This window comes from Dermacentor variabilis, chromosome 1, assembly GCF_050947875.1.
Source record: "Dermacentor variabilis isolate Ectoservices chromosome 1, ASM5094787v1, whole genome shotgun sequence".
NCBI classification, from domain to species: Eukaryota; Metazoa; Arthropoda; class Arachnida; order Ixodida; family Ixodidae; genus Dermacentor; species Dermacentor variabilis.
Window position 1 is genome coordinate 265,038,023 of NC_134568.1, and position 26,369 is coordinate 265,064,391.

The 26,369-nt window shown below is 40.9% G+C and overlaps 1 protein-coding gene across 4 annotated transcripts; it reads right to left on the bottom strand.

The window, feature by feature from the left end:
* Positions 1 to 247: 247 nt before the first annotated feature.
* shrb (charged multivesicular body protein shrub) lies at positions 248 to 26,369 on the bottom strand. 4 transcript variants are annotated; one of them, XM_075674631.1, is made up of 8 exons: positions 26,026 to 26,369; positions 23,989 to 24,166; positions 21,295 to 21,409; positions 18,685 to 18,808; positions 7,143 to 7,275; positions 4,480 to 4,598; positions 1,645 to 1,766; positions 248 to 554 (listed from the first exon to the last, which is right to left on the bottom strand). In XM_075674631.1, exons 1-5 carry the CDS (start codon positions 26,207 to 26,209, stop codon positions 7,199 to 7,201), a joined length of 678 nt encoding a protein of 225 aa, XP_075530746.1. In that variant the 5' UTR covers positions 26,210 to 26,369; the 3' UTR covers positions 248 to 554; positions 1,645 to 1,766; positions 4,480 to 4,598; positions 7,143 to 7,198. The 4 variants fall into 4 exon arrangements, with proteins under 4 accessions (XP_075530746.1, XP_075530755.1, XP_075530736.1 ...); XM_075674640.1 differs by lacking the exon at positions 4,480 to 4,598; XM_075674621.1 differs by lacking the exon at positions 1,645 to 1,766.

The window sequence follows — 26,369 nt, forward strand, 5'->3', positions numbered from 1 at the left end:
AATATAGCTCTATCTGCTTAATGCGAGCCGAAAAGACTGTGCATCCACGAACATTGCCTAAAATGCAGAGTGTGAGCCACTGGAGTGGGACCAGCAAGCACCCAAATTAGTACCAGGGTATTTCAGCATAAAATTGTGAAAAGAAATCGAATCGATCCCGCCAATAAAATTTCACTGTCAGTACGTCATTACGTACTAGTATTAAAATTTTAGTGACTGCACAGCAAAGCACACAATGCGAGGTAACTGTTCCCAGAAATGTCCAAGTTTATTCAAGCAAACCAAAGTTCCGCTCAAGTTGGAACCATGGTTAAAAACCTGTATTTATTAACTGAAAATTGTATGTACATGATTTGATTAAAAAAAAAAAACCCTACCATGCAAAGTCCTATTCTTGTGCAAGTACAGCAAGGCAGCATTTTTAGATAGCAATCAGCTTGTGTCTTGACATCATGCAGATAAGCTTTCCTCTGGCTCAACTCCTGCAGCTAATCAACAAACAAAAGTGACTGAATCATTCCAGTGGCAGCTGCCAGGGACAAGGTATATTACTCCTGAAAAGAAAAAAAGAACGGGGAAGAGATGACAAGCTAAAGTCATTCAACTTGCTTTTAGTGATGTTGATGGTGCAAGAAAGCCACAAAAACCATGAACAAGTTCAATGACTTTACAGAACACAGTTCTGCAATACTACACTTTACATAGACATAGCAATGAGTGAGAGTGCTCAAAAAAAATCTCTCTACACAATAATATGCATAAGGAGTAGAACATACTTTTCTCTTAATGCAGACATGTGATGTCAACTTTCAAGACAAATCTACACACATCAAAAGGCACCCTTAAATCTCATATTCATACTACTAATAGGTCAAGCACTTGTATAGTCAGATAAGGTGTCATTTAGCATGGCAAGACACTACAGACACTGGCCAAGTCGAAATATTACTGACATTTTGGGGTCCACACGTCTCATTTACAACAAACTGCACAGAGGACTGCAATCAGCAGACATATTTTTAGTCATGAAACCACACCATACATTTTTGTGCAGCACCACTGATAAATTAGCATGTTGTATTCAATGTCTAAAAGGTCTGAAAGGAAAGCCAAATGTGATACACAAAAGTATCATAAAGTCAGCCAACAGGATGAATTATAACAATATGGCTTAGCTGGGTTGTCAACCACACTGTGGAAGAAAAGGATTCCAAGAATATTGGAACTGGACCGCGGAGGAAACTAGGAACATTCCTGGGGCCTAGAAGTGTATAAAACCAGCATTCCCTTGTTTCTTACACTCTATTGTCTGTAACGTTCATCATGTCAACAAACTGTTCAGTTTTATAAAGCTGTGTGATGTTAGTGCCTGGTCTCTCGGCTACAGATGCCCGTGGTCAGTCTCCTGCGGCCCACCTAGCATCTCATGACAATGGCCACTTCGCAGTGCCACGTACGTGTAATCAAACTAATCTTTCTTGCAATGTTGAAAAGACACCACAGAAATTTCACGAGACATACTTTCATGCTACTGACAATAAAAAATAACATGAAAAATTATGCAGAGCTATGCCCTTTTGATTCGATGTTGGATGTCAAAACCACTTGAGCAATAAAACATGTGGAGTGATGCATTTTCCTTACCGAACGAATTATGTAGCTTCCACAGCACTGCATATCAAGTAAGAAATGGAGTATAGTAGGTGGTTGCCTGCCCCACCGCATACACTTGTATGTTTCACACCTTTTTTTCCGGTCTTCCTTTACTGAAATTCAACATGCCAACTTACTCGTGTGTGCTGCTATGCAAGCAGTATGTCTACTCAGACAGTTCCAATCGTAAGGTACAGCACTCAATGATTCAAATGCGGTACCAGGAACACATGGCTGCCGGCGTTTTATGTGCAATCGATGCGTGCTGGGTACACCGAGCTGATGCATTGTGGTATACAACGAAGGCGAGAGCCTTTGTGACCCATTATAACTGCACTTGGCCCACCAGTGATCACCCAGCATTGACCGGTGGCACAAAAAGCACTGGCCGCCATGTGATCAGATTATTGCATTTGAATTGCTGAGCGCTGTACATAAAAGTGTGCAACATTCAATATGGCATTCAAAGCACCGACTTCACCTGTGAACTCAGCAGCTGTGTGACCGTGCCAACCATTCACTTGTATTTCACGCTAATAATAACAGTTAGGTGTGGCAGCTTTGATTCACCAGTCACCAAGTACATCTGTTGGAATGTGTACGGCTCACACATGGTAGTTTTATATTTTGTGCACTCCTGAGCTACAGTACCATCATACTAACGAGCTATGTGACTCGCCTAAAGCTGTGTAGATGACAGCAGTCACATTTCTTGAGTCAAGGATGAGATGCCAGGCAACGGCATCCTGTGTATGCATAGGGTTGTTGGCATTATACAATAGATCTATAGTAATCAGGTAGAGAAGAAGAGGAAACTTTGCCCACTAGTCAAGCCAACAATTAAAATTTCAGCCTCCTAACTGCAAAAGCTGTGCTGTAGAGAGTGAGCAATGAATTCATCAACACAGGTACGCCCTTGAAAGAGCTGCTGTAGCTGGCAGAGCATGTGGTACATTTGAGGAGAACAAATCCTATCCTGACAAGAAGTACGCAAAGTGTGAATAAAAAATTGTTCATTTAGTTCAACAACTGTGAGAATTATGATGATAATGATGAGACATGGCAGTAGCAGTGAATACTATTTCAGAGACAAAGAAAATACTAACGATGACAACGAGAATACAATGGACTTCAAGAAAAAAAAGGGAAGCCCGATATCATGCACATTTTGCCATACAGATAACAGAATGAAAGTGGACACAGTTGAAAGCAGCAGAGAAGTAGTTGCACTGCAGCTCAAGGCATCTGCTGAGGTTACCAGTTAACCCCTTAAAAGGCCCCTCATCAGGCCACTTAGCAAATTTTGGCTCTAGAAGTTGTTACGTGCCCCTCCCTCCCCCCACGAGGAATGTTCTAGTGCTGCAATTTTTTTTCAAATTAGCTCATTAATAGCAGAGATAGAAATAGTTGAAGTGCCACAAACCCATGATTTCAGGAGGTAAGTGTCACCGCCAACATAGACACTTTCCTCACCTGCCCCGCGTAGCCTCCCGAAACGAAATTCCTTCCCTGCATTCTCCCGTACTACAGCCGGAGTACCACGTGACAAATACATCATGGGCCCTGCCTTTGTTTTCTTTCCTCTCTCTTGCGTTTTTGCAGACTGCACTTTTGGTGACGGTCTCACACGCAAACTGTTGTGTTTGTCTAGTTTCGCACAGCAGACGATTTGACGCACTCTGCACAAGAACACCTGATTAGCGGTGTAAGTCAGTGCCACAATCACGAGCACTGAGGCAGAGGTGAGAGGATGAAAGAGCATGATGCCGGCATTATAACATGGTAGAAAATGAAATAGTTTCATTCCCTGCATGCGAGACTGCACGACATAGGAAGAAGCAGACGAAACAGAAGTACTTCTCTTTTGCTACGGTAAGAAACAAAACAAAAACATGCAGACATTCGGTTTGTATGTTTCATTACTTCTCTAAACTTTAATTCGTCTATTTGAAGCAACAGATCCATGGTTCGAAAGGTTCGAATCCATGGTTCGAATTCAAGGATTTATTGGGACTGACCTTCACTGTAAGCTGTCTCCCACTGCCGCTAGAGCTATTTGAAGCTTACTTTTATAATCTCCTTGATGTTATTGTAGCTAATCCAAATGGGCATGCATCTTGATTTTTTGATGCCAAGGAAGCCGGGCAAGTATTCTCGCTTCCAGAAATGGTTTCCTGTCATGTCTGAAGAATTCCAATTGAACTGAATTTAATTCTGGGGCTTTTACGTGGAAGACTCTGGATAAATTTTGACAAGAGGATATTTAAGGGGGGATGAGACACATTAAATTTCTTTTTTGTTTTCTTAAACCAATTTTAATGAAATTTGCGCAGTTAATGTATTTTTACCAGCCTAATTCAGAAAAGCAATTTTTTCCCTTTGATAAATATTTTTTATGATATCCAAAAGAGGATATTCTTTGTTTAAGGCCTGATGAGCTAATTAACAGCAACTTGCACAGTAACATACAGCACATTGAATCGATTCTGAATGTTCACAGAGCGTCGTAAGCTATAAGTCATTGTTTTAGGCCATTTTTGAGCAAAGTTATATGTTGTCAAACTTAGTCATAAAAAAGGCCCACCTTCATAATAGAAAAATATTAAGTTGGGCTTTCCTTATGACTAAGTTTCACAACCTATAACTTCTCTTCAAAATGGCCTAAAGAGAAGCCCATAATATCAAATTTGATAGGCAATAACTATGTGACGTCATAAAATAGACAGGTTGTGCAATATTCAAGAAAAAAATTTTCCTTGTGATCAAAGAAACCGAGAATAACAAGCACAAAGTCATCATTAAAGGAGACTGTTAGATCATATTTACTTGATTGTGATGTCAGCAGCGGTATGAAATTGCACATGCTACTTGAATATGCCTTGTTTCAAAATGTATCTTGTCCATACCTCGTGGCATACATCGATACCTCGTGGCACACATCGAAACTATCGAGATGGGAAAATTCTTATGAAAGTGCGAGACATAATAAAGCAATTTTTTAAAGCATTCAGCTAGTGTTAATACAACAAGAACTGCTTTCAAGTTCAATTTATGAAATATGATACAAGAATTAAGTACAGTACATAACTAGTAGTTCAGAAGCAAAGCTTTAAGGCGATTGCTAAACGGCTCATCAAGCAATCAGCAGCAATAACCCCCTGCGAGAAAAGTGTAGCAACCAGGCTATTCTAATTTGGGTAAAAAAACATTATGCTTGTACTCAGACACAATGAATTAAAAAAGAAGGGGCACCAACTCCACAACCCTGTTAGCATGCTTTAGAGACCAACTTCAAGAATGCACTCAAGCCACATTAGGCTCTCGTAACTTCAGTCAATCTGTTAAAAACAGAGTGCAACCAAACATTAGATATCAATGAAATAGTTCATATATAATTGTTGAAGCCCTAATTTGGACATGCAAATATACCACCAGCTAAACTGCCTTTACGGAATAAAGCCTACTAAGCCAAATCTTCTCAACTCAGGTGCACATACAGACTCTTTAGTATAGGATCTCAAGACACATATGCAAATCAAAGGATGTCATGCTTTTTCTCTATGAAACTGGACCATTCCAATCTGTGAATCTAAATTATGACAGGCAGACAAATGCATATGCAGCAGAGTACAGCAAGACCAGGTACAATGTCATCTCCTGTCATCTCATCACACTCGCATTGTAACATGTTAGCTGCCCTATTCAGCTCAACACAAGCCACCACTGTAAGAGCTTCCTGGCAGACCACTTGCACAATGTGTCAAACCCACTCTCATGGACTGTTTGCACCTAAGTGCATCACCAATCTCAACAAAACACGTCCCTAAATGTCATACCACCGGCCCACAAGCCATTTGGGCATGTTGACATGGGACCCGTTTCCCAACTTTCATTATGATGTGTCAGAGCCACTGATGGCATCTCTGTGGGCAATATTAGCCACCTGCTCCATCTCTCCAGCCCTGAAGCTACCGTTTCAAGTTCACAGCACACACCATCCTCTGAATCTTTCATGAACTACCAATGCATTACATAAAAACCATGTGCCTCTTGCAATTTTCTCTTGTGTGTGCCACTATGTTTTCCATCAGACTTCAGCTTGTGGGCAGTCTTCTCACATATTCTTATAACGAGAATGCCTCATACGTGTTAGCGTGCACAGGGTAATCTAATAAATTTTAACTCCAAGGGCACTGAAATTTGGTTTTTAAAAAAAGAAGAGTTCAAACTAGTGAGAGTCCCTTCAATATAAAGCTATGAGGCACTGCTCAAGTTAGCACATGATAAATACATTAAATACACTCGAACGCAGGGCAGTAGGAGCCCTGCCACAAATTTCTTGTCTACAAAATGGCTACAATGTTTGTTTGCATGGGATACACTTTTGAAAAACTGCTTAGCTTAGGAATGAATACAGGAAGCAGCAAGGTGCATAGCATACAGACTGCAGTTTATGATAATTTAGACCAATGCATGTCAAAAGGCCACCAGAAAGAAGAATGATTGTGTTATGTTACCACAAGCAGGGCAGTACACTGCCAATATAAACATTCAAGCATGTTGCTCATGTGCACCCTTTGTGAACCTTGAGCACCACTGGGAGTGAGCTTGGTGGACTGCAAGTGCAAGGAGCAGAACTGGTGCTACATGAACCATGTTGTCTGCTCATGGAGCGGGTGCTTCGAGACTTGCTTAAAACATGAATTTGACCATTCACAGCAGTGGCAGCTCAACATGTTCACTCTTGATCAATAATAAGTTTGCTGTCACTTTTCAAAGAATGATAAGGCATCTGGTCAGAAAAGTGAGCAAGCAATGCAGTACTGCTGCATGCCTTGAAGCATCTGGCTTTTTAGCAGCAACTAATGATAGCTTTGGCCTATATTCACATGACTCCAGCTGCTTAAAGAGAATTCACAAACTGAAACCTGTAGCAGAGCACGCAAATGCAATGTAAGCAGGACGGTAAATGAAACTTTAGCAATGAAATGATCTTGCAGTACATATCAGGGAGCATGACTCGAGCAGGCTCCAGATTACTGAAGAGCAGTAGCGCTAAATGAATTTTTGTTACTGCACTTTTTGAGGCAGTGGTCATTATCTTTTTTTTTACAGAGCAAACAACTACGAAGAATGATGCCACTGCTTAACATTTTCTTGCTTTTGCTCCACGTAATAATATTTTGTTACACAACCTGCAATTTGGCCAATAGTGATAGAGTTACCATATAAGCAGTGAAAGATGGCTGAGACAGAAAGTTGCAAGAACGCATGATTGAACTTTAGAGCTGCAAATTTCTTGCTGTGCAAAAGTTAGCAATTAATGGCACAGCTGTCCATGACAGCATTTTATTGCAACTAATATGGTTTATTTATCAACCCAATGTGTTGCAGAGCACCTTTAAAGGTGGCAAAATTATTCGAAACCTCTTGTTTAGATCATGATGAACATAAATCATGACAGATTCAACAAACTCATTTCTACTTACTGAAAGTGCTGCCTGCAAGCATCAAGAAACAGGCAATGTGAAAAGCAGTCATTTGTTCAAGAAGCCCACTTAGCAAGTTCCATCATGTCGGGATCTTCTTCATGCACTTTTGCTGCCTTGGATGGGGCTGCAGCTGTTGAGAAAGAAAAAAGAAAAAGAAATAGTGTCATGAAACATTGCACTGGCCACAAATTAGCACAATGTTTTTCATCTAAATGAAGTTGGAATGAAATGTAGCAAAAAAATTCAACAGAGCACTTTCAATGCAAGTCACACAAGCAGGTCTCTATGACGAAAAATCAGTTGCACTATCTGTGGCAGGCAGCCGAATACTCTTGCTTATCCTTAAAACAACTTAAACACAATCCCAAGCCTGTCATTCATTCTAAGGTTGTAGCTACAAAGAACCTTTGAGCAACCATCCATATTGACAAAGGAAGCCAATGCATAAAGAAGGCTTCAGCACAACAGAAGCAAGACTTCAACATGAGATGTACTTTAGTTTTCTTTGTCAATCATGCACTACCTTTTACACCATAACATAGCCCTTCACAACAACCCTCCTTTTCCTTAGCATGATTATAAAATGTATAAGGGGACATTACACTAGCTCATGAAAAAGGACACAGACAGAACCTTTTGTACGTGCTAGTGCAATGTCCCCTTATACGAATAACTACCAATTAGCCCAGCTTTCTGCCTTAAAAAATTATAAGATGTGCCAACAGTAATACGTTTACATGCACATATGGTGGTTGTCAAGGCAGTGGTCATCATTGGCAATCACATGTGCATGCACATAAACTGCCTGTGCAAGACAAGCTAAATGTGCTCAGCGTGCACATAAGAGCCCATGCTGCACTGGACACCTTCCATTTGTTTAGGCTGAATTCACACAATTGGATGGATCATCAATTCAATCTGTGCACGAGCATGACGTGGCTTGCTGCCGCAGATTCTATTTTACATATAAGGACACTGCAGACAATCTGCTAGCAGCCTGATTCATTGCAGTTGAGCCACATCACGCTCATCTGTAGACTCGATCTGTCCGTTTGTGCGACTCCAGCCTTAGGGGTATGGTTGAGAATGCCACAATGAGGGCTGTACCAAAGTGGCCAAGAGCACAGGCACACCCTGAGCAGTAAGGCAATACGTAGATATATATGCTGGTGCCAGAGCCAAAAAAGACACACCCCATTTATTTGGCAGCAACATATATTCGCTTCAAGGACAGATCGTGGCATTCCCTCTTGAATACAATCACGTGGTTGAATGTCAGACACTGCCACAGATGACTGTAGGTAGGATGCTATGGTTAGGCTCCACATGCTTGATTTGATACATTGTAGGGATAGTTTTCGAGACATTTGCGAGTTTTTTTTCAGAACTAATAGAGGCAATGTCTACAACATCAAAAATGTCTCCAGACTGATGGCAATATAACAAGGCCACATCTCAAAAACTTGGAGAGAACTAAGTTTCTATCCCTCAAATAAGGAAATGTAGTCTTAACACAATGCAGAAAGTTGCAAAAGGATTAAATGAGTTGACATACAGTAGCGACACATTGTAATGAAACAGGTTGACGTACCATGTAACGTCAGAGATTAATACACATAAGCCACTGCCAAGAACGGTTTTCATCAAGTCATTCTTCGAGCCACACTGATGCACTTCTGTACTTTTTATCACCTCAAGGTTGTGTGAAGAAACATCCAAAATATATTTTTTTTTCAACAGAATTTTCAGATGTGCAAGCCCCTTCAATTATAAGCGTATGGACATTGGCAACACTGATGATTGAGAGCAACAGTGATGCCAAACTGCAAAAATTAATTTGAAATTAATGCAACTTTGGTAACAAGAAAAGTAAGTTTCTTAAACTATGCAATTAAAAGCATTACCACATAAATTGTGACCGGCTATGCATAATACAATAAGTTGAAGTGTTTTCTGCGAGACTTTCCAGCTCCCTGCACTGTTTTAGGAAGCAGGGTCTTGTCAAACAATGGTTGATGGCAACCCTAAGACTGGCATTCCAAGAACACCAACAAAACAAAAGAAGCAACCACAGAAATGGCTCAGTTGTTGAGGAAATCAGATGGGAAGGAGAGAAGTATATAGGAAACACACCAATTTAAGTGCCAAGTAGACAATAATTGGCATACAGCCGTGTGTAGTAGACATGTGATAACCCATGGCATACAAAAGCTACACAATACAAGCTTTAATCCATTATTTTTCTTTACCAACACTATAATTACATATCTCATGTTCATGAACCAATAAAGCTGCCTACAGGTTTGTTGACACTTGAAGCTCACTATTTTCAATGGGCTCACGGCAACAGAGAGGTCATACTGAAAGGCTCTGTCATAGTAGTACAATACTACGAGTAAAAAAAATGCCTTTACCTACTTTTGTTAACCTTTACCAACCGTCATAAGTTAACTTTCATGTAATGCTTGGTAAGCCTAATGAGCATGCGTTCATGCTGTTTAATTCATGTCATCTGCTAAGCACACAATGTTTTCTAATTTGTGTGCAGAATATTTCTTGTGCAAGAGCTTGCTGAAACAGCACTGCAGCTTTATTTAGGAGGTTGAGTAGCTAGGCTTATCTCAGTATCTTGACTTTTGAGCACTGGTGAGACACAGGGTTTCGGAATGTACATTCTACATTGCAGAACTGAACAATAAACCGCAATGATGAACTCATTCATAGAGAAATTCCTCTTGCAAACATAGTACTGCAGTACAAACCTCTAAGCACACAAATCAACTGTAATTGATATAAAAAAGGCAAACACAGTAACAGTGCAACTTTACACATTTTATGACAGACTTGTTTCCCACTTGCTCATATAGCAAAGGGTGAGACAAAATTCCATCCCATGATCCTAACTAGAATGTCATGCCAATGGAAGTGGCAGCCTCTCCATTGGTGGAACTCAAGGCCAATATTTATCTTAGAGAGGCCTTAAGCAGGAGTGGTTAAAGACATGAACAAAAAGATAACACAAAAACAATAAATTGAATGCAAAGTGCGAAGCTTGAGCAGAATGACATACACTCAACATTTGAAGAAGAGATGAAAGGCATGTCATTTGCAAAATCATAGCATTTAGTGCTAACAATCTGAAAGCATCACAATAAAATAAGCAAACTGCTCTTGGCGCTACATTAGCGAACACGAGATAGAAAAGCAGAAAACCAGAAAAATATATGTATACGACACATGGCAAACAGTTTCACAACATATCATCCTGTCAGACCAACATAGTGAAATGGGGTGTGTAAATATACATAAGAAAAAAAGCATCAGAAAACACATGCACGCAATCATGCAGGACAGGTTGAAAAAAGAAAAAATGGAGGGAGGGTAGTCGACATGCCTCGTACATTTATATCATTTCTTTAAGAACTTTTAAAACTTAATCCACGGCATCACAGGCAGCCGCTGCAGGAGACAGTATATTCCATTCCGCAATAGTCTGAGGAAAATATGGATTTCTAAACGCTTCAGTTTTGCAATGGTAATCTTTAAACTTCTTAGCGTGGCTAGCCCATAAGAGGAGGTGCCATCAACCTGTAGCAACCCAAAACTGAAACTAAGGTACCTATCTGTTGTGAAGATAGCACCATTTTTTCATCTTGCAACTATCTTCATCACAACACTAACTTGTCTTTCACAAATCAGCTAGCTAATCAGAGGTTCTGAAGTGCTGAATGGCCCATCTTGGAATATATAATAACCAGTGATAGTAGTAGCAGATGAGAATTGAAGAAGTAAACAAATAGGAAAAGAGGACTATAGCTCTAACCTGAACCATATAAGGTTCTTTACCAAAACCAGGTTTTAGGTTTACCGAGACCCACAGCATCAAGAAAAACCACTCCTCTCCACTTAACAAAGCTAACATCTACCCAGAATCTAAGTGCCATAGCCATGAAAACTTATTTTGCGAGTAAAGAAGCCGTGGCTAGTTGTATCATGCTAATTATTATTATTACTATTAAATCACAGTTGACTTATTACTATCAGAACACTAGGCCTAAATATGAGGCAGATTGTCCATAGAGCCAAGTATACCTCTGAAACAGGTCTGATGCAATTAAAAGATCAAGCATTGAGAAATTATGAGAGACCACAAAGGCTCAGGGCAGCACCAACATGACAGAAGTGCTAACAGAAGGCTCACAATCTAGCCTCCTGAGACCCGGAATGCATTTGGGTGCACTGATTTTCCCCAAACTTTCAGAATAAATCAGTAGGGTTATGAAGGTGAAAAGTGTTAAATATTTTTTCAATAGCCCTGATAGTTTCAGCTCAGCACGATGTCCAATATATTGGACACTGGGATGCTACCCGGTCTTTTTTCACCCAGCGCACACATAATGACATACCGCAGATATTGCGCTCAAACTCATGTGCAAAAATATTTTAATTACTCGAAAGGGAAAGTAGTGAATAAAGTACATGAAAAGCGCATTCCTCTGCTCAACAAAAATTTTGCTTTTGTGTTCACTTCCTGTGGGCAATTTCAAAACACCTTTTTATCCTTGGTGATGCAGCAGAAGAGCCAACATTTGCTGCAAAAGAACTTTGTTTTCATCCCGCAGCCCTTTAGTCTGCAACAGGCAGCGTTTGCAGTGTCTGCCAGAATTGAGCAGTGGGTAGTGCTCTTTTCTTGGGATTCTCGAGGAGACAGTCGAGCCTGCTTTGATGGCAGATGTCACATGGCTTCGTTCCCACTCTGCGTTTAATCCTGCTTCTTCCCTTGAGCCACAAGAATCTCAGCAACAGATTGGCGGAACTGCATATATTTGAGTATTTCTTTCCGCTGTTTCTTTAGGGAGTGTATGTCCCACGTGTACTGCACCCAGGAGTTGTGGAGGGCAATGTCGAAGAGGTGAAAGATGGCTCTGATTGTCCACTTGTTGACGCGTGCTTTTATCCTGTAGTAACTTATCATACGGTCTGCCTTGGTCAACACCGCCCATGTTGATGTTGTACATGCGAACAATATCTGGTAGATGGATATCGATTCTTTTTTTCCCTTATGACACCACCTGCGAGAGCTGGTGTCTTGCGAGTCCAAGCCATAGATTGAAAAACAAAAGTTATAGGCTTAATTCATCAGACATGCGAGGCCGGTCCCCTAAAGAAAGAAAGAGACGTGATTTCGTCCACAAGCCGCTAAATTTTAACAAGGAGAGGGAAACAAACCTTATTCATATACATACACTAAAAAATAGTGAAAGATTCTTCTTCTTAGCTGCAATTTCTTGCAGCTAAGCCATGCCAAGTTGGACAGACGATTCAAGCAATTCAGGTTGCTTTTCTAAGTTAACTTTCCCAGTGCAATGGCGCCAATCGTCTTCTGGCATGATTGTTAGTATAGTATCTGACTTCAGCCAAGGATACTCGTGTTAAAGCCAAGTGGCTGAAATTTACTTTCCGCCAGGCATTTCTGGAGCCTATAGTTCAAAAATGGAGCCATGATGGCTGTGGTGTGAACTAGCAAAACAAAATAGTGGCACAGCCTAGCCGCTTAATCTGGCCTTTGTCTTGCTCCACAATGGCAATGGTGATTTAATCAAGCCTGTAGTTTGGTAGCTGTGAACAAGCCACATAGTAATCTTTTAGTGATGCCCTTAAAAGAAAATCCCCAGGATGTTTTCCCCATAGACATTGTCCGTAGCACAGCCCATATGCGGATTTTCTTACTTTGAGTGCTCAAAAGTTGCCCCCAACACCAGTATTTAAGGTTTTCAAGGAGCACATTTACTTTCAGGGAGTTTTAAAGGCCCTTGAATCTTCTCTTCAAAATTCAAGGGTTTTCAAGGATTTCAAGGAGGTGGACAAACCCTGGTGAAAGTATTCCATCACGAAACATGCGCACTCATTGGTAGAGCAGGCAAAAGCCTTTTTTTGAAGTACTTCGTGCTGTAAGCAAGATCTTTTTGTAGCAGTGCCCTGAGCTTTTTAAGCACACAATATTACATGACCGTTCTGTGCTAAATCTAACACTAAACATCCAAAAGCATTTTTCTGTTTCAACAGAGAAGTCAAATAACTTTCCACGCAACCCATAAAGTAATGCAGAACTGGTATATGTTGCAGTGGCAACACAATATGTTATCTGTTTCAGTAACACCTACCTGCACACTGAGGTTCCCAGAGCCTAAACATCTAGTAATTGGTTTTGGAATATTGCTAGTTGGATGTCCAATGCTTACTACACTATGGCAGCAATCAGACCATTCATGATTTATAGGTCTCAATGTGTTCAAGGGCAACTACAACGATTTTTTAGGTCACCAGATCTCAGTGAGATTTGCTGACTACGTTCTTTTGCACACTTCCATCATTTCTTGAAAACATCAGGCTTGAGAGTTGTGCAGATTTTTTACAAATGAATTTCGCTAAGTCCTTCAGACCACCTACCTCACCTACTCTTCAACTACTGACCACATTGTGTTATGACGTAAAAGGCAGCATACACAGAGAATGCTGGGAAGGAATGGCAGATGACAGGGCCGAGGAGTGAGTTGGTGATAGTGGGGTAGTATTTGGTGCAAGAATTAAGTTGCTGTCATGAAAAATTACGTTCTGTGTGGTCGGGCAAGAGGTGGGTGGCAAGTGCTGCTGCATTGCTAGCTGAACTAAATTCCACCCTTGCTATCCACACACAGTTTGAGTCAATGTCAATCACGTTCAGCCAAGATTAGGCCTTACACAGTCACTGAGTTCATGCGTCTACGACTGGCGAACCTAGAGAGACTGCCTTGAAGCTAATTAAGCCATTAGGATGAAGGAAACTGCTTTTATAGATCAGTTTTGACCCTACTGATTTGAACTAAACAATTCTTTATTTCGTACAGTGGACACGTAAAATGCTAGAAGTGTTTTATGTGTCCACTTCATTTTTTTTTGTGTCCACAATTTATGTGCCCACAATTCTTGAAAGCTGCCAGTCGCACTCGCCGCCACTTCCCCAAGTTAAATGTGACTACGTACAGAGGTGTACATATTTATGTATTGTTAAGCTGACTCATTATTTAGTTTCCGAGGTGCACTGTTTGCCTCATAACCCAAATAGGCAGCATGCGGACGCCCTTTCAATACAGCAGCGCCTCATTCAATTGCCTCGTTGCCAGTGGTGTCAATACTGGCATCGGCATTTCCGCAAGAAAACTGCACATTCTATAAATTAATGATCACACATGCAAAGTCCTAATCTGTCTACTTTTGGAAACATTACTGTAAAATTCTGAGCAAGCAACCCCCCCCCCCCCATGGTGAAAGATAATCCAAGAAAGTTTGCGGGGAAGGCCTTGCTCCGTCGCAGAGCAAAATTCAAGGGCTGTCAGCCCGGGATCCGGCAGCCAGCGAGCTAGGCCTGTACCATCTCGTAGTGATCGCAGGCTGGCCTGGCGTGCTCATTCCCTACCGTCAGCGTCAATAAAATCAACCGTATTGCCATTTAAGAACAACATACCGTATTTACTCTAATCTAGGCCGACCCCCTAAAGTTCGAAGCCAACAACAAAAAAAATATTTTACCTCAAATGTAGGCCGAACAAAAAATGTGAGGACAGCGTTCACAAAATGCAAACAGCATTTATTGAATCTGAACGTGCAGAGCTCATTCAACGTCGTCGTCGCTGCTGGACTCGTCACTGTGTTCCTTGTCACTGTCACCTTCAAACAGTGCACTATCTTCGGTACCATCAAGTGCATTAGATATGCTGCACTTTTTAAAGGCGCACACGATCAAAGTACCTGGGATGTCATCCCACGCTGCAGCTACCAAGCCGACATGACACAGGTCAAAATGGCGACCTCACCTGTGTACGGTTGGCTACTGGCATGGCTAGTAGCGACTGCGATACTGACTTTTCCAGATGGCGCAAGCTATGCACCATATTTAGCAGTTTCAATTGAAAAACGCGCGTTTTTTTTTAAATCCTCGAATCTAAGCCGACCCTTAGAGTTTGGAATATGATTATTTGAAAAAGAGTATCGGCCTAGATTCAAATAAATACGGTAATTGTGTACACGTTATGCTGACCAGCATGGCGTTATTTATTCAAATCCAATGCACATTTTTCGCGATAAAACAGGTCCAAAAAGAATTGAGTACAACCCTAAATCTGTGTTACCATATCACCATCGGCTTTTCAAGAAGGTCATCTCATATGCGATTCAAGCCTAGCGGCCATAGCTTCCTCCATGTGCTGTAGTACATGTGCTTAGGTTGGTCCACAGTCTGTCTTCCCGTTTCTGTATTTGCTCTATCAGCACAGAAATGCCGACTGCAAAGACATGCAGAGTTTGTCGTGTTGCAGGAATTAAAAGGAAAGTGATCATGTGAGCGGAGACGGATGAAAATCAGGCTGCATCACCGGCGTTTGGAGTTCCTGAAACTTGCATGCAGGACTGGCGCAAACAGAATGAGAGGCATTCTTACTCCCACAGCTGCTGCATATGGCGTGGCCGCGCGAACCTTAGCTTGAAAGCGATCTGCGAAGGGGACAGAGTCCACACGTCTAGGCGCACCACACTCTGTTCTCGTCGCTTAGTTCGCATTGAAGCGAAAGGCAGCACAAAGGTAAATTCACTTGCTCCTGCTACCGCACTTCCTCACTCCAGCATATTGATATCAAGTGGTCATCAAGTGATGTGTTCATGTTTGCTTGTGCACACATGACAGCATGCTTCCTAACTGAGTTGGTAAGTGAATGTTTACAAGTTTATATGGATGATAAAATTACTATCCTTAATTCATATAGCTGTCTATTAATTTGCTATCGCAATCGATGCTTCACCTTTCGGGCAAAACTGAAACTTTTTGCATTCATCGCAACTTTAGTGCTTTGGGAGTAAATCTGTTTTTCCAAATGACAGAAGTTGTATTTCTGTATGAAAGCATGAGGTACACAGTACTGTAAAGGAGTTTTCTTTTTTTAGCTCACGGCAAACAGGTGCAAATCACGCTGAGGGTGCTTTAGAATCGAGTAAATACAGTAGGCACTTTATTACAAGATGCATGCTGTCGTGTCGCAAGTGCCACCAGTTTCCGATTCGACGGCCCAGCAAGCTAAGCCTGCCGGCTCCTAGTCATCGCCGGCTGTCAATAGAGCTGACACTGCAAACGTGACCTTGCGGAAACACGTCTACGCTGCTCGCATAGTCGTGTTTGTATTGGCATCTTTTTTTTAAGATGAGAGATCTGTGCAAACACGTTTGTTTTCACTTTATTTGCAGCATCATTCCAAGCATCCATGCAGGGGCACCAGTTCTAGGCAGAGCTACGCGCCGGACTCCGACTTCGCATGTTTGACCAAAATGGCGACTGACGAAGGCCATGGCAATCAGTTCCCGCTTTGGCCATGAAGATACCTGGCTACGGTGAACTATCGGGCCTCGGCAGAAGTAAGGCTAAATGCTAAATTGCTTTCTCACTAAACTGTGTCATTTTATGTAATTTAATATGCAATGTCATAAAAAGTTAACAAAGAAACTGCAGCCAAGCGATCCGGTGAAAATGCATCAAGTGGCGAACAGGCTGAAGAAAGGGAGGGTGCGCTTGCTCAGTAGTTGGTGCCAATTTCAAATCACTCAAAAGTGGAGGGGAAGAACTTGCATGGGTAGGGGCGCTTGCTTAGGATTTTACAGTAATTGCATGCATGAAGAGAGTTCAAAGAATGATAAGCAGACAGTATAACATTCCCGTACTATGGTCACCTGCTCATTATTTTTTCGAAAGTACTGTATGTGGTCAATCGTATCAGCGGAACTTAAGAGTGATGCAACGGCGCTTACATGCACAAAATCTGTTTTTTTGCTATGTTCTGACATTATCTGATGTCACTTGGACTGTCAGTGGCGTTCTTTTGGGAGCAGTGCTCTACAACACATTATAGAAAGTATATGGAGCGCTTCCCTCAAAAGGCGTCAAACACTTAAAATAGCAGCAGCACATATAAAATCAATGGTTAGGGCTACTCTTGTTCTTCATGCTGCAGTGCGATACGTTGCACATGGGCAATGGCTCTCATGGTGGCGGTTGAATGTGAATGGCGATTCGTAGCTATTGAATTCACCAGAATTGTAGCTGTCACTGTTTGACAGATCTGAAGAGCTGGTGCAACTGGCACTGTCACCCAAAGGTCCGGCGCAGTCACGAATCAGCTAAATATCTGCTCCTCGCCACTTTCATTCTTCCCATGGGTGAGACCGGCATGCCTTGCCCATCTTGCCCGCTGGTGTGTCACTCATGACGTCACACGAAGAGGTTCACTCGGTTGCTCGGTCTGGTTTTGGTTTTGCACTTTCTTGCTTATTTAAATTATTTCCGAATTTTTGGAACAAATCTACTGTCACACACATGACAGGGGGGTCTTGGGAACCTAAGAATTTCATTACCTTGACATGGTCGAAAAATCGTCAGAGTTGCACTTTAAATCACAAAGTCAACACATGAACACATTGTGGAAGAATTACCACATCTAGAAATTCCAGAAACCTATGGTACAATTCATTTTACCTTATCTAAAAATTGAACAACTTGAAACACCTTGTGAAAAAAATTTTGTGCTGTCAAAATGAAATTTTATGCATGAACTACATGGCAGGGTAAACTATATTACATAATAATGAAGTGCCTCAAAAGTACCTCACTTTTTAGTCACAGAATGATGCAGTGAAACTACTTCAGCAAACATCACTCAAATGAATTTTTAATTTCATCAAAGCTCTGGAACACTTTACCAAAGCCTCGTTATTATCCACTGAAATAAATTTCATTTTAGTAAACTTCAGTCAGCACAACTTATTGTTGTACAAACCATTTCCACGACACTACCTCACATATTCCAGGTCATAATTTTTCTTTAATGCACACACTATAATAGTAATGGCAAATCACACAATTCAGCATGGCCTTTGTGGTGGCTGCTAGGTTGGCTTTGAACAGATGGTTACAATTCTTGTTTTCTAGCCACAGGTACAGTTCAACAGAATGAAATGTTTCAATCTGGATCAAAACCACAGACAAAAGTTAATCCCATGTAGTGGAAGTAACCTCTTACAGCACCATTACTTAGCAGACTAATGTGCTTAAGGAGGCATACAAGTGACTCGACACAAAAACCCACTTAGCGGGTGCATGAGTGGCTTGACACAAAAACCCAGTTTACACAACACCTAATATACATGGTGCATAGAGCAATACATAACATCACTTAAGGCAAGGTGCTGAAAGTCTGTGTGCCTCAGTGAAACCCAAGATAAATCTTTCTGCATGACATGCTGTTCTACTTTTCTTCATGATGGCAGGTTCTTCATTGTGTACTGCACTTGAAAGACCTTTCACTTTAGTAAACACTTTGCTTAGACCTACTGAAGTTTGTTTAGGCAAGCTTTCATAGCATAAGAAAAGTAAACACAAATATTGTTTCCCTATGAGCGTCTTGTAAGTCTTTTTTAAGACCAAGAACATAAACAAAAAAGATTGACACCATTAACTTACGAGCTTTGGTGGGTTCTGCAGTAGGCACCTCAGGAAGGTCCTCAGCAGCCGGTCCGGCCACATCAATAAGTTTCTGATCAAGTTCCTGTTGCTCTAAGGTCTCCAATTCCTCAAGCAGTTCATCCTACACAAATCAAATGTAACAGAAATCAGACAATCAACTAAATAGGATGCAATTACACAGTAGGCCAAATACTTGTAATGTATGTACAGTGTCTGAGCAACAGACTTCAACCAAAATGTACATTTACAAAGCTAGCATTAATTCAAACCTTTCTTAGGCTAGATGTATTAGTTTGCAAAACTAAATACTACTGTGAAATACAAAATGCCACTTGAAGACACAAAACTCACTGCACAATGACATAAATTTCATTAAAATGAGAGTATACTCATAAATCTGTATGGACAAAATATCAGTGAAAAGTTCATGACATTTGCTTATTTCATCAAAAATCTAGTTTGTGACAAGTTCATGAAAACAAAATACTATAAGATTTCTCAAGTAGTGTTTGTACTTCAATACCTCAATTTCGAATAACAAGCTATTGTTACCACTGGAAGCTGTTCCAACAGCGTAAAAAATGATGTAACGTGGTTAGATGTTCAAAATAGTAGCGTGCTTCAAATCACAACATTTTCAAGAATGTTGCAGACAATTGCAATTTATGTAAATTAATTCCTGAAACTTGTTAGAATCAATTGGAAATAGCCAAATGTGGATTGTTACTGGGCTATTGTTACACAATGAGGTGCAGTTTAACCACTCACAACACACAATTTCAATGTAAAACTAGACAAAAATATGAGCAATGTTCGAAGATGTTTGCTCAAAGGCTGCCTACTTTGTCACATATCACACACACATTGCACACATCATATTCCACACACCAATCGAGTTTTACTTTCTAAATTGCAAGGACCAGTTGCTTGCTTCTAAGCTTCGTACTATGTAACACCTGCGGTAAAAGAATTTTCCAGATCTACCGCCTTAGCTGTGAGTTACACTGCTGCCTGGAAGCTAATCTTGTACACATACATGAATACCCAAGAAAGGGAACAGGAGGATGGCTACAACAGTAGCCTAATTAGTAAAGTCCCACTACCGTAATGCAGAAGATGTGGGTTTAGTTCCCACACATGACAAGTTGTCTTTCTGTCCACTTTCATTTTCACTTCCACTGTCAATTTTACACTTCAATTAAGCATGACAATTAATTTCTTCTATGCTTTCTCAAGCTTCATAGTCTGTTTCTTCATATGGTTGTGAACTTGATGACTAACAAAAAAAATCAAATCGCTCGGATACCCTTTTCTTCTTGCCAATTGAGATATGCACCAAATCCACCTTGCAGATATCCAGTAACAAAAACTTGTAAAAAAATTATGAAAGTTCAGAGATCAGCTGTGGCTAAGTTATTTTGCAGCCTATTGGCTTGATTTCCTATCCCAAATTCTGGCATCATACAGTTGATTCGGGGCATGTATGCACCAAATACATTCGCACCACAAAAGCTTATGCTTGAACAAGCATCCTCAGAAGCAACACATGTAACTGTGTAAGCAGGTTGTCCAGTTTCTTCCAACACTCTATAATGAATTAATGAGCGAAGAAGTGAACAATAAACAAAAACTCATTGCATTACTGGTTCCGAAAGAGGATACTTCTGCAATGCCGTTCAGCCACATGTCAAAATTGAAATGTCACAGGATGGTGCATTACATTGAATTACTGACACTATGGTGGTATTGCCTTATGGGTGCACAGTTAAAAGAACAGTTCATGAATGGAATTACAGTGACAGGTGCCTGCATGGCCATGAAGAGAGGGTACGCTAAATTGCTTACATTTCTATTGCTTAGTCCATAACCTAGTATAACATACTCAATCAGCATTCCTGCTACATTTGTGAACGTAAGAACTTCAGGAAGCTGCAGATCCTATTTAACCAACTTTTGCTACTCAAAACAATATTAGATCCAGTTTAACGAGCTCTTATTGCTTACGTTAAAGTAACTTGTACAGAGCTGATATGGGCTGCATTACCTATCCTAATACGAAGTTTATTCCTAATAAGGCAAACTAGACACAAAATACACGAAGGCAGAAAGGAGTCTGTGATCTCCTCTTCATCTGTCTATTTTCTCACGTTTCAACATAAATATGTACCTACTTGCTCAGTTTACTGTTTTACAAAGGCAAACTTCACTGAAGTGTGGTATGCCTCATTGACAAGTCAATGCAACAATGAATCCGTTACCAGCAATCTTTGCAGCAGCAAGTAGTATCTACAGCGGACTCACCTTAAACGGAACCTTAAAGGATCAGAGAAATTGGTTCCATTTACTGAGAGACATTGCGAAGAGCATTGCATGAATACAAAATCAATCAACCATGAGGGTAGTGTTCTGTGTAAGCAATTTCTGTTTATCGAGATTCCACTGTAGTAGTAGTGATCTGTGCATGAAGACACACTGAGCTCTGGTTAGCCTCACATATCTTGTTTTGCTAGAGCCACTTTTTAGTTCAGCTGCCGGTCATCCCAGCTTTCATGCTTCTATTGCAACTTAAGTCTTCAAGTAACATTGGCACTGATCCTCAAAACTTACCTCATCGACGTCTGTGCCAAATGCAACAGGATTAGATATGGCTTCTGAAATCTCATTGGCAATCTCCTGCTGTTCTTGTACTTCATCCATAAGGTCATGCACCTTGTCAACATCCCTGAGAAAGAAAATAACATCCCAATAATGCACCTAACTGCAACACAACTGTGTAGCACAATGGAGACATTTCATACTTAACTGATAAAGCTATCTTTGAGGTAAGCTGTTATCATGAAAAGTTATTCCTTTAAATGCATCCACGCTTCACAGGCTCAAGATATGCGTCAATATATATGCACCTGACCAGTCCCACTGCGAGTCACTACCATCTTAACCCTTTAAACGTTCTATTACCGCATTTGCACAATTCTACCGAGCCCCCGATTGTAACGCGCAGTTATATAACCGCCCAAATATGTAAAAGATTACTTGGTGCTAGTTCTGTTGTGCACATCAAGTAACGAAACCTGTGTCAACGCATACCGAATTGAAACGATCTTATGAAACATACAAAGACACACAGACTGAATCTTAGCAGCTAGTAGCTATCAGAGTGCGGCAACACATCCCTTTTACTGCCTACCGACCACAGAACATCACCTTCAGTTCTATCTAATGCATTAAAAATGTCACACTTCTTGAAGGCTCGAACAAACATCGTTTGCAAGACTGCATTCCATGCACCATGGACCACCTTGCAAAGTCTCTGAGCGACCGCAAACACCAAGGCATAAAAAACGAAAAAAACGCCCATTCAATGGCAGTATGGCTAGCTACCTTGTATTGAGATTTTTTTTTTAGTTAGAATCGGCTTCGTTTTTTGATTTTGCATAGAATTAGTCACCACTGTAATGCACAGCCAAATTTGAACGCACTTTTTATTCAGTAAAGTGCACATTAGAATCATGCAAATGAGGTATTTTGACCAAAAGTGACCATATTTCGCTTTTTTTTTTTCATGGCTTATTTTACAGTGTTTCAATATCAACTATTCTGTGAAGCAAAGTTTTATAGTGCAGCAAGTTTTTTGTGCATTATAGCACTTTAAGGTAGGTCAGAGTAAAGCAGCAACTTTCTTTTCCAAGCACGACTCACGTGCAAGCTGTCAGTGGCACACGCCATCGTTCCAAACATGCCAAAAAGAGCAAAAATCGTGCGATTCCAAAAAACACTGTCTTCAAGCACAAAGAAATTTCTACCATCTATACAACAGAAAACAAAGACTGCAATAAATGCATTCCTCCAGTGCTGATGAAATGGCTGCCATCTATGTTGTAGAACACGAAGACTAAATCAATGCGGCCTTCGAGCTGCTGAAAAAGCGCTGACATTTATATAATAAAACAAAAAGAGTGAAATAACCGTAGATTTCAAACGCTGGCACTGCAGCCGTATATGTAGTACATGTAGAAGAAAAACTGAGTGGACATGCTGAGTTTCTCTAAATCACTTTGAAAACAGGATTATTGTCATTGACAGGCTGAGCTTGTTCAAAGCAAAATTAAACAGGATTGTGCTGGCAAGCTGAGCTCATCCAAAATACTTAAAGGGAAACTCCGGCGATTTTTTGAAGTGCACTGATCTTAATAGAATTTTGAATATATGTTCTCTTTTGCACTCTGATTACCTGTGCCAAACTATATGGCTGCAAGTAATTTCGTTCTCCTGAAAATGAATTTTAAAATTTAAGAACTCGTGACTTTCTACTGGCCACCCTGTGTTTGTGACATCGGAGACTACACTGCCACTGCCACTGAAATTGGCACTTAATCGCCGCTGCCTAATTCATAAACTCTGTGAAAGCTTCCTGTGTCGTCAGGAGACATCATCAGCGTTAGCACCAAGTGTACTGCTTGCCTGTTTAGCACGCGTTCTGCGCGTTCACATTATGGTAGTGTAGGATCTGATGTCATCAACTCATGGTGCCGTCACACGCATCAGCTACCCGTTTCGGTTTCGGTATCTTGTTTATTGGTTATTTAAAATTATTGATAATTTCCAAGCAAATTGAACCACCCTACTGGTGACAGGACTGTCAATGCCATTTGAAAATGACAATATCTTAATATGATTTTAAAAAACGCCGGAGTTACCCTTTAAGGGGTTTAAGCTGGGCCACAGTGCGGTAGATGGGGGATAAGCACTTAAGCCACTGAACTAAGGATGTGAGGGTGTCTGCTTCCACAGGTCTCAACAGACAAAAAACCAATAGGAGCACTCTATGGTAGGTGTGCCAAAAAACACCAAGCTAATTTGACTGAACCACCACAATGTGGCTAGCCTCTCAATTATATTCAATGTTGCCTTGAACCTATGCACATAGGGGATGCTGCAAGAACTATAGAATCCCAGCACTGGCAGAACCTATGCATGTGCAGCTGCAAACATGGTGAGACCAGTGTATTTTACGAAACCCAAAAGCTTTCACTTGATTTTGCTATAGTGTGAGATGGGTTTTTTTTTTTTTTCAAGTTCAAAGGTTCCAGTGTCCAATAAATTACTAGAAAGAAAAATTAATGTGAACCGAAGTGGTGCATCACTTCACACCCCCCCCTGGTGCTCCTGAATCAAATACCTATTCTCTCCCTCACTTTCTCTATGTAACTTACAGTGATAAAAGATTAACAGTTTTAACGAGCAAAACCATAGCAAGAGTAACTAAAAAAAAAAGTGAAATGTGGCCTTTGACCAACTCACATGTTTTCATGGGCATTCTTGAGGGCCTTTGCGGCAAGGGACATAATCTTGAGAACTTCTGTGTTGGTGTTGGCATTTTCAAGTGCCTCTCGCTGATACTCAATGGTTGTGAGAGTGCCATCAATCTGGGCAAGCTGCTTTTCATACCTACGCTTCCGCTTCAGAGCAGCAAGGGCAGCTGAAAATAAAAAATAGTAAGAGCACACATCAGGATCCTTCACTTACACTGTGAATAAAACATATTGTTGAATGCCCAGTAGTGTGTCTGAAAACTGCATGCTCAAGGCTACCAGAAAGCCTGGACAATTGAGAACAGGCTTTATATTTCTAGTTTTTATCTTAATAATTGAAGAAAGAATGCTCTTAGGTCAGTGGAAGCAGTTTTGTATATGTTATTCCTTATCCACTTCTCTTGCCAATAAAAGCAACAACGTTTATAACAACTATTATGCATGGCACAAAGCACTGCAGACTTCCTGCATGCATGATGTGACTGTGTGTTCAAGTACCTTTACTGTAACCAAAAATACTGAATGATGCTTTAAAATGGCGGGAAGCAGGTTCATACATCTCGCTTTGCAAGAAATGCTTTTCTTGATACATGGTCCTGCAAACTTCAGTTTCTTTCTCTGACTTCCATGTAGTAACTGCAGTAATGTGCTTTTATTCTATGCTGTGTACAAGGGTATTTTGTGTATTAGTTTTGAATGTTTACTGAAAGCCTTGCATGTATAGTGACATAGCAACATCCATAATTTTTGCAGAGTGTATGACTGGACTTTCATGTATAGCAAGTATATATTGTGCACTCTTGATATGCAGTGTGTGTTGCACAATTTAAAGCTAGGCTTGACCTGTGTTATGCTGTTTTGCTTCAGATATTTTTCTTTTATGCCTCTGTCGTTTTTGTTTATTCACGTTAGTCACTTAGGCTTATTTCTTCTTTTTGTGGCATAGTTAGCCATTCATTGGCCTATTTCATGGACGACACTTATTTATGCACAATGATATCTTAATATCACAGTCACAATTATCATGTCACAAATCGCAGCGCTAGCGTAAATTCACAAAAACAGAGAGATACCACCAGGCCACTAAGTTTATATTAAATTATCTTTGCGAGAAATATCAAATTATATGCCTTTAGACTTGCGGCAAACGAAACACTTCAACAGCTGTTACCGCAGCGAAACCGCTTTGAAGTTGACGGAACTCGAGTTCGTCATTTGAGGCGAGCGTGCTTCCCGTTAGGAGGTAACTTTAGCTTAGGGCTCAGCTCAGCATCGAGTGACTCCGAAAGCACTACTACTTGAAGTAGCACAGCTTGCGGAAATTTTCTCTAAATTTTATGGTCTCACTTTAGAAATTACGAAATTTCATAGTCTATATCGATAACAAATGAAGCGCTAACGTTTGGTTCTTGTGCGCACAGCCGCAAAATCTACGAATTTATAGAAACAACATATTCCGACAGCAATGTCCATGTGATAATGAAACACTGTTAGCTTCATTTGGCCACGGCGCCATCAGCAGGGTCCAGCGCGAGATGAATGAGATGAACACTGAGATGAGTGACCTCAGCATGCATTGGCTCCTCCTTTATACGGCTTCGCCCATAGTAACAGCTGTGAACGCAACATGAAAAGACTACCCGGTAGTAATACAGAGAAACCGCTCTTCAATAGCGCATTAGCATGAGCAGGCAACTAGCTTGACACACGTAGGAACACTGCTGACCGCATGAACCTGTTTCCGTATCAGAGGTCGTGAGTCATATGCAGTTTGAGTTACTGTTCAGATGCAAGGAAGCGCTCAACCGTGCAACGCTACGTCGCACAAGATCTACAGTAGGTCGTTCGTATTATTAGGTTTGTGATATAACATAAACGCTCTGAAGTACACATTGACACTCCCAATACGAATTAGCGGCGGGTGGCAACTGCGTGCCAAGCATCTTGACAACGCGCTGACACAACACCAGCGATACCCCCATCCCATGCAAATGTGAAATCACAGATCAGGGTCCGCTTTACTCACCTCGCTTATTCTTCGTTCCATGCTTTTTGGCGGCTTCTAGTTCTAATTTGACTTTCGACTCGAGAAAATCCTGCTTCTTATTAAGCATTTCTTCGATCTCGCGCAATCTTTGAATTGCCTCGCCTGGCGAAGGTGCTTTCTCGCCAGCTTTCCCGCCACCAAAAAATTTCGCAAAGAAACTCATCGTGGAGTTAGTGTAGCCTTTCTGCTCGGGGATACAAGTGATGACACGGTAATAGTAAAGAGAAGTAAATCGACAAGTTTAGCGAAACTGCAAGCCTAGAAGAGGGTACCGTACCGCCCAAGGACTCTTCCTACGCTACACCATGCTACACCTAACTGCA

What these genes read in the sequence shown, in the direction of transcription:
- shrb (XM_075674612.1), bottom strand. Translation starts at nt 26,209, where the DNA reads ATGAGTTTCTTTGCGAAATTTTTTGGTGGCGGGAAAGCTGGCGAGAAA. An exon ending in TGGAACGAAGAATAAGCGAG is followed by an intron (nt 24,167 to 26,025) that starts GTGAGTAAAGCG and finishes TTTTATTTTCAG; the next exon opens with CTGCCCTTGCTGCTCTGAAG. An exon ending in AAGAATGCCCATGAAAACAT is followed by an intron (nt 21,410 to 23,988) that starts GTGAGTTGGTCA and finishes TTTCTTTCTCAG; the next exon opens with GGATGTTGACAAGGTGCATG.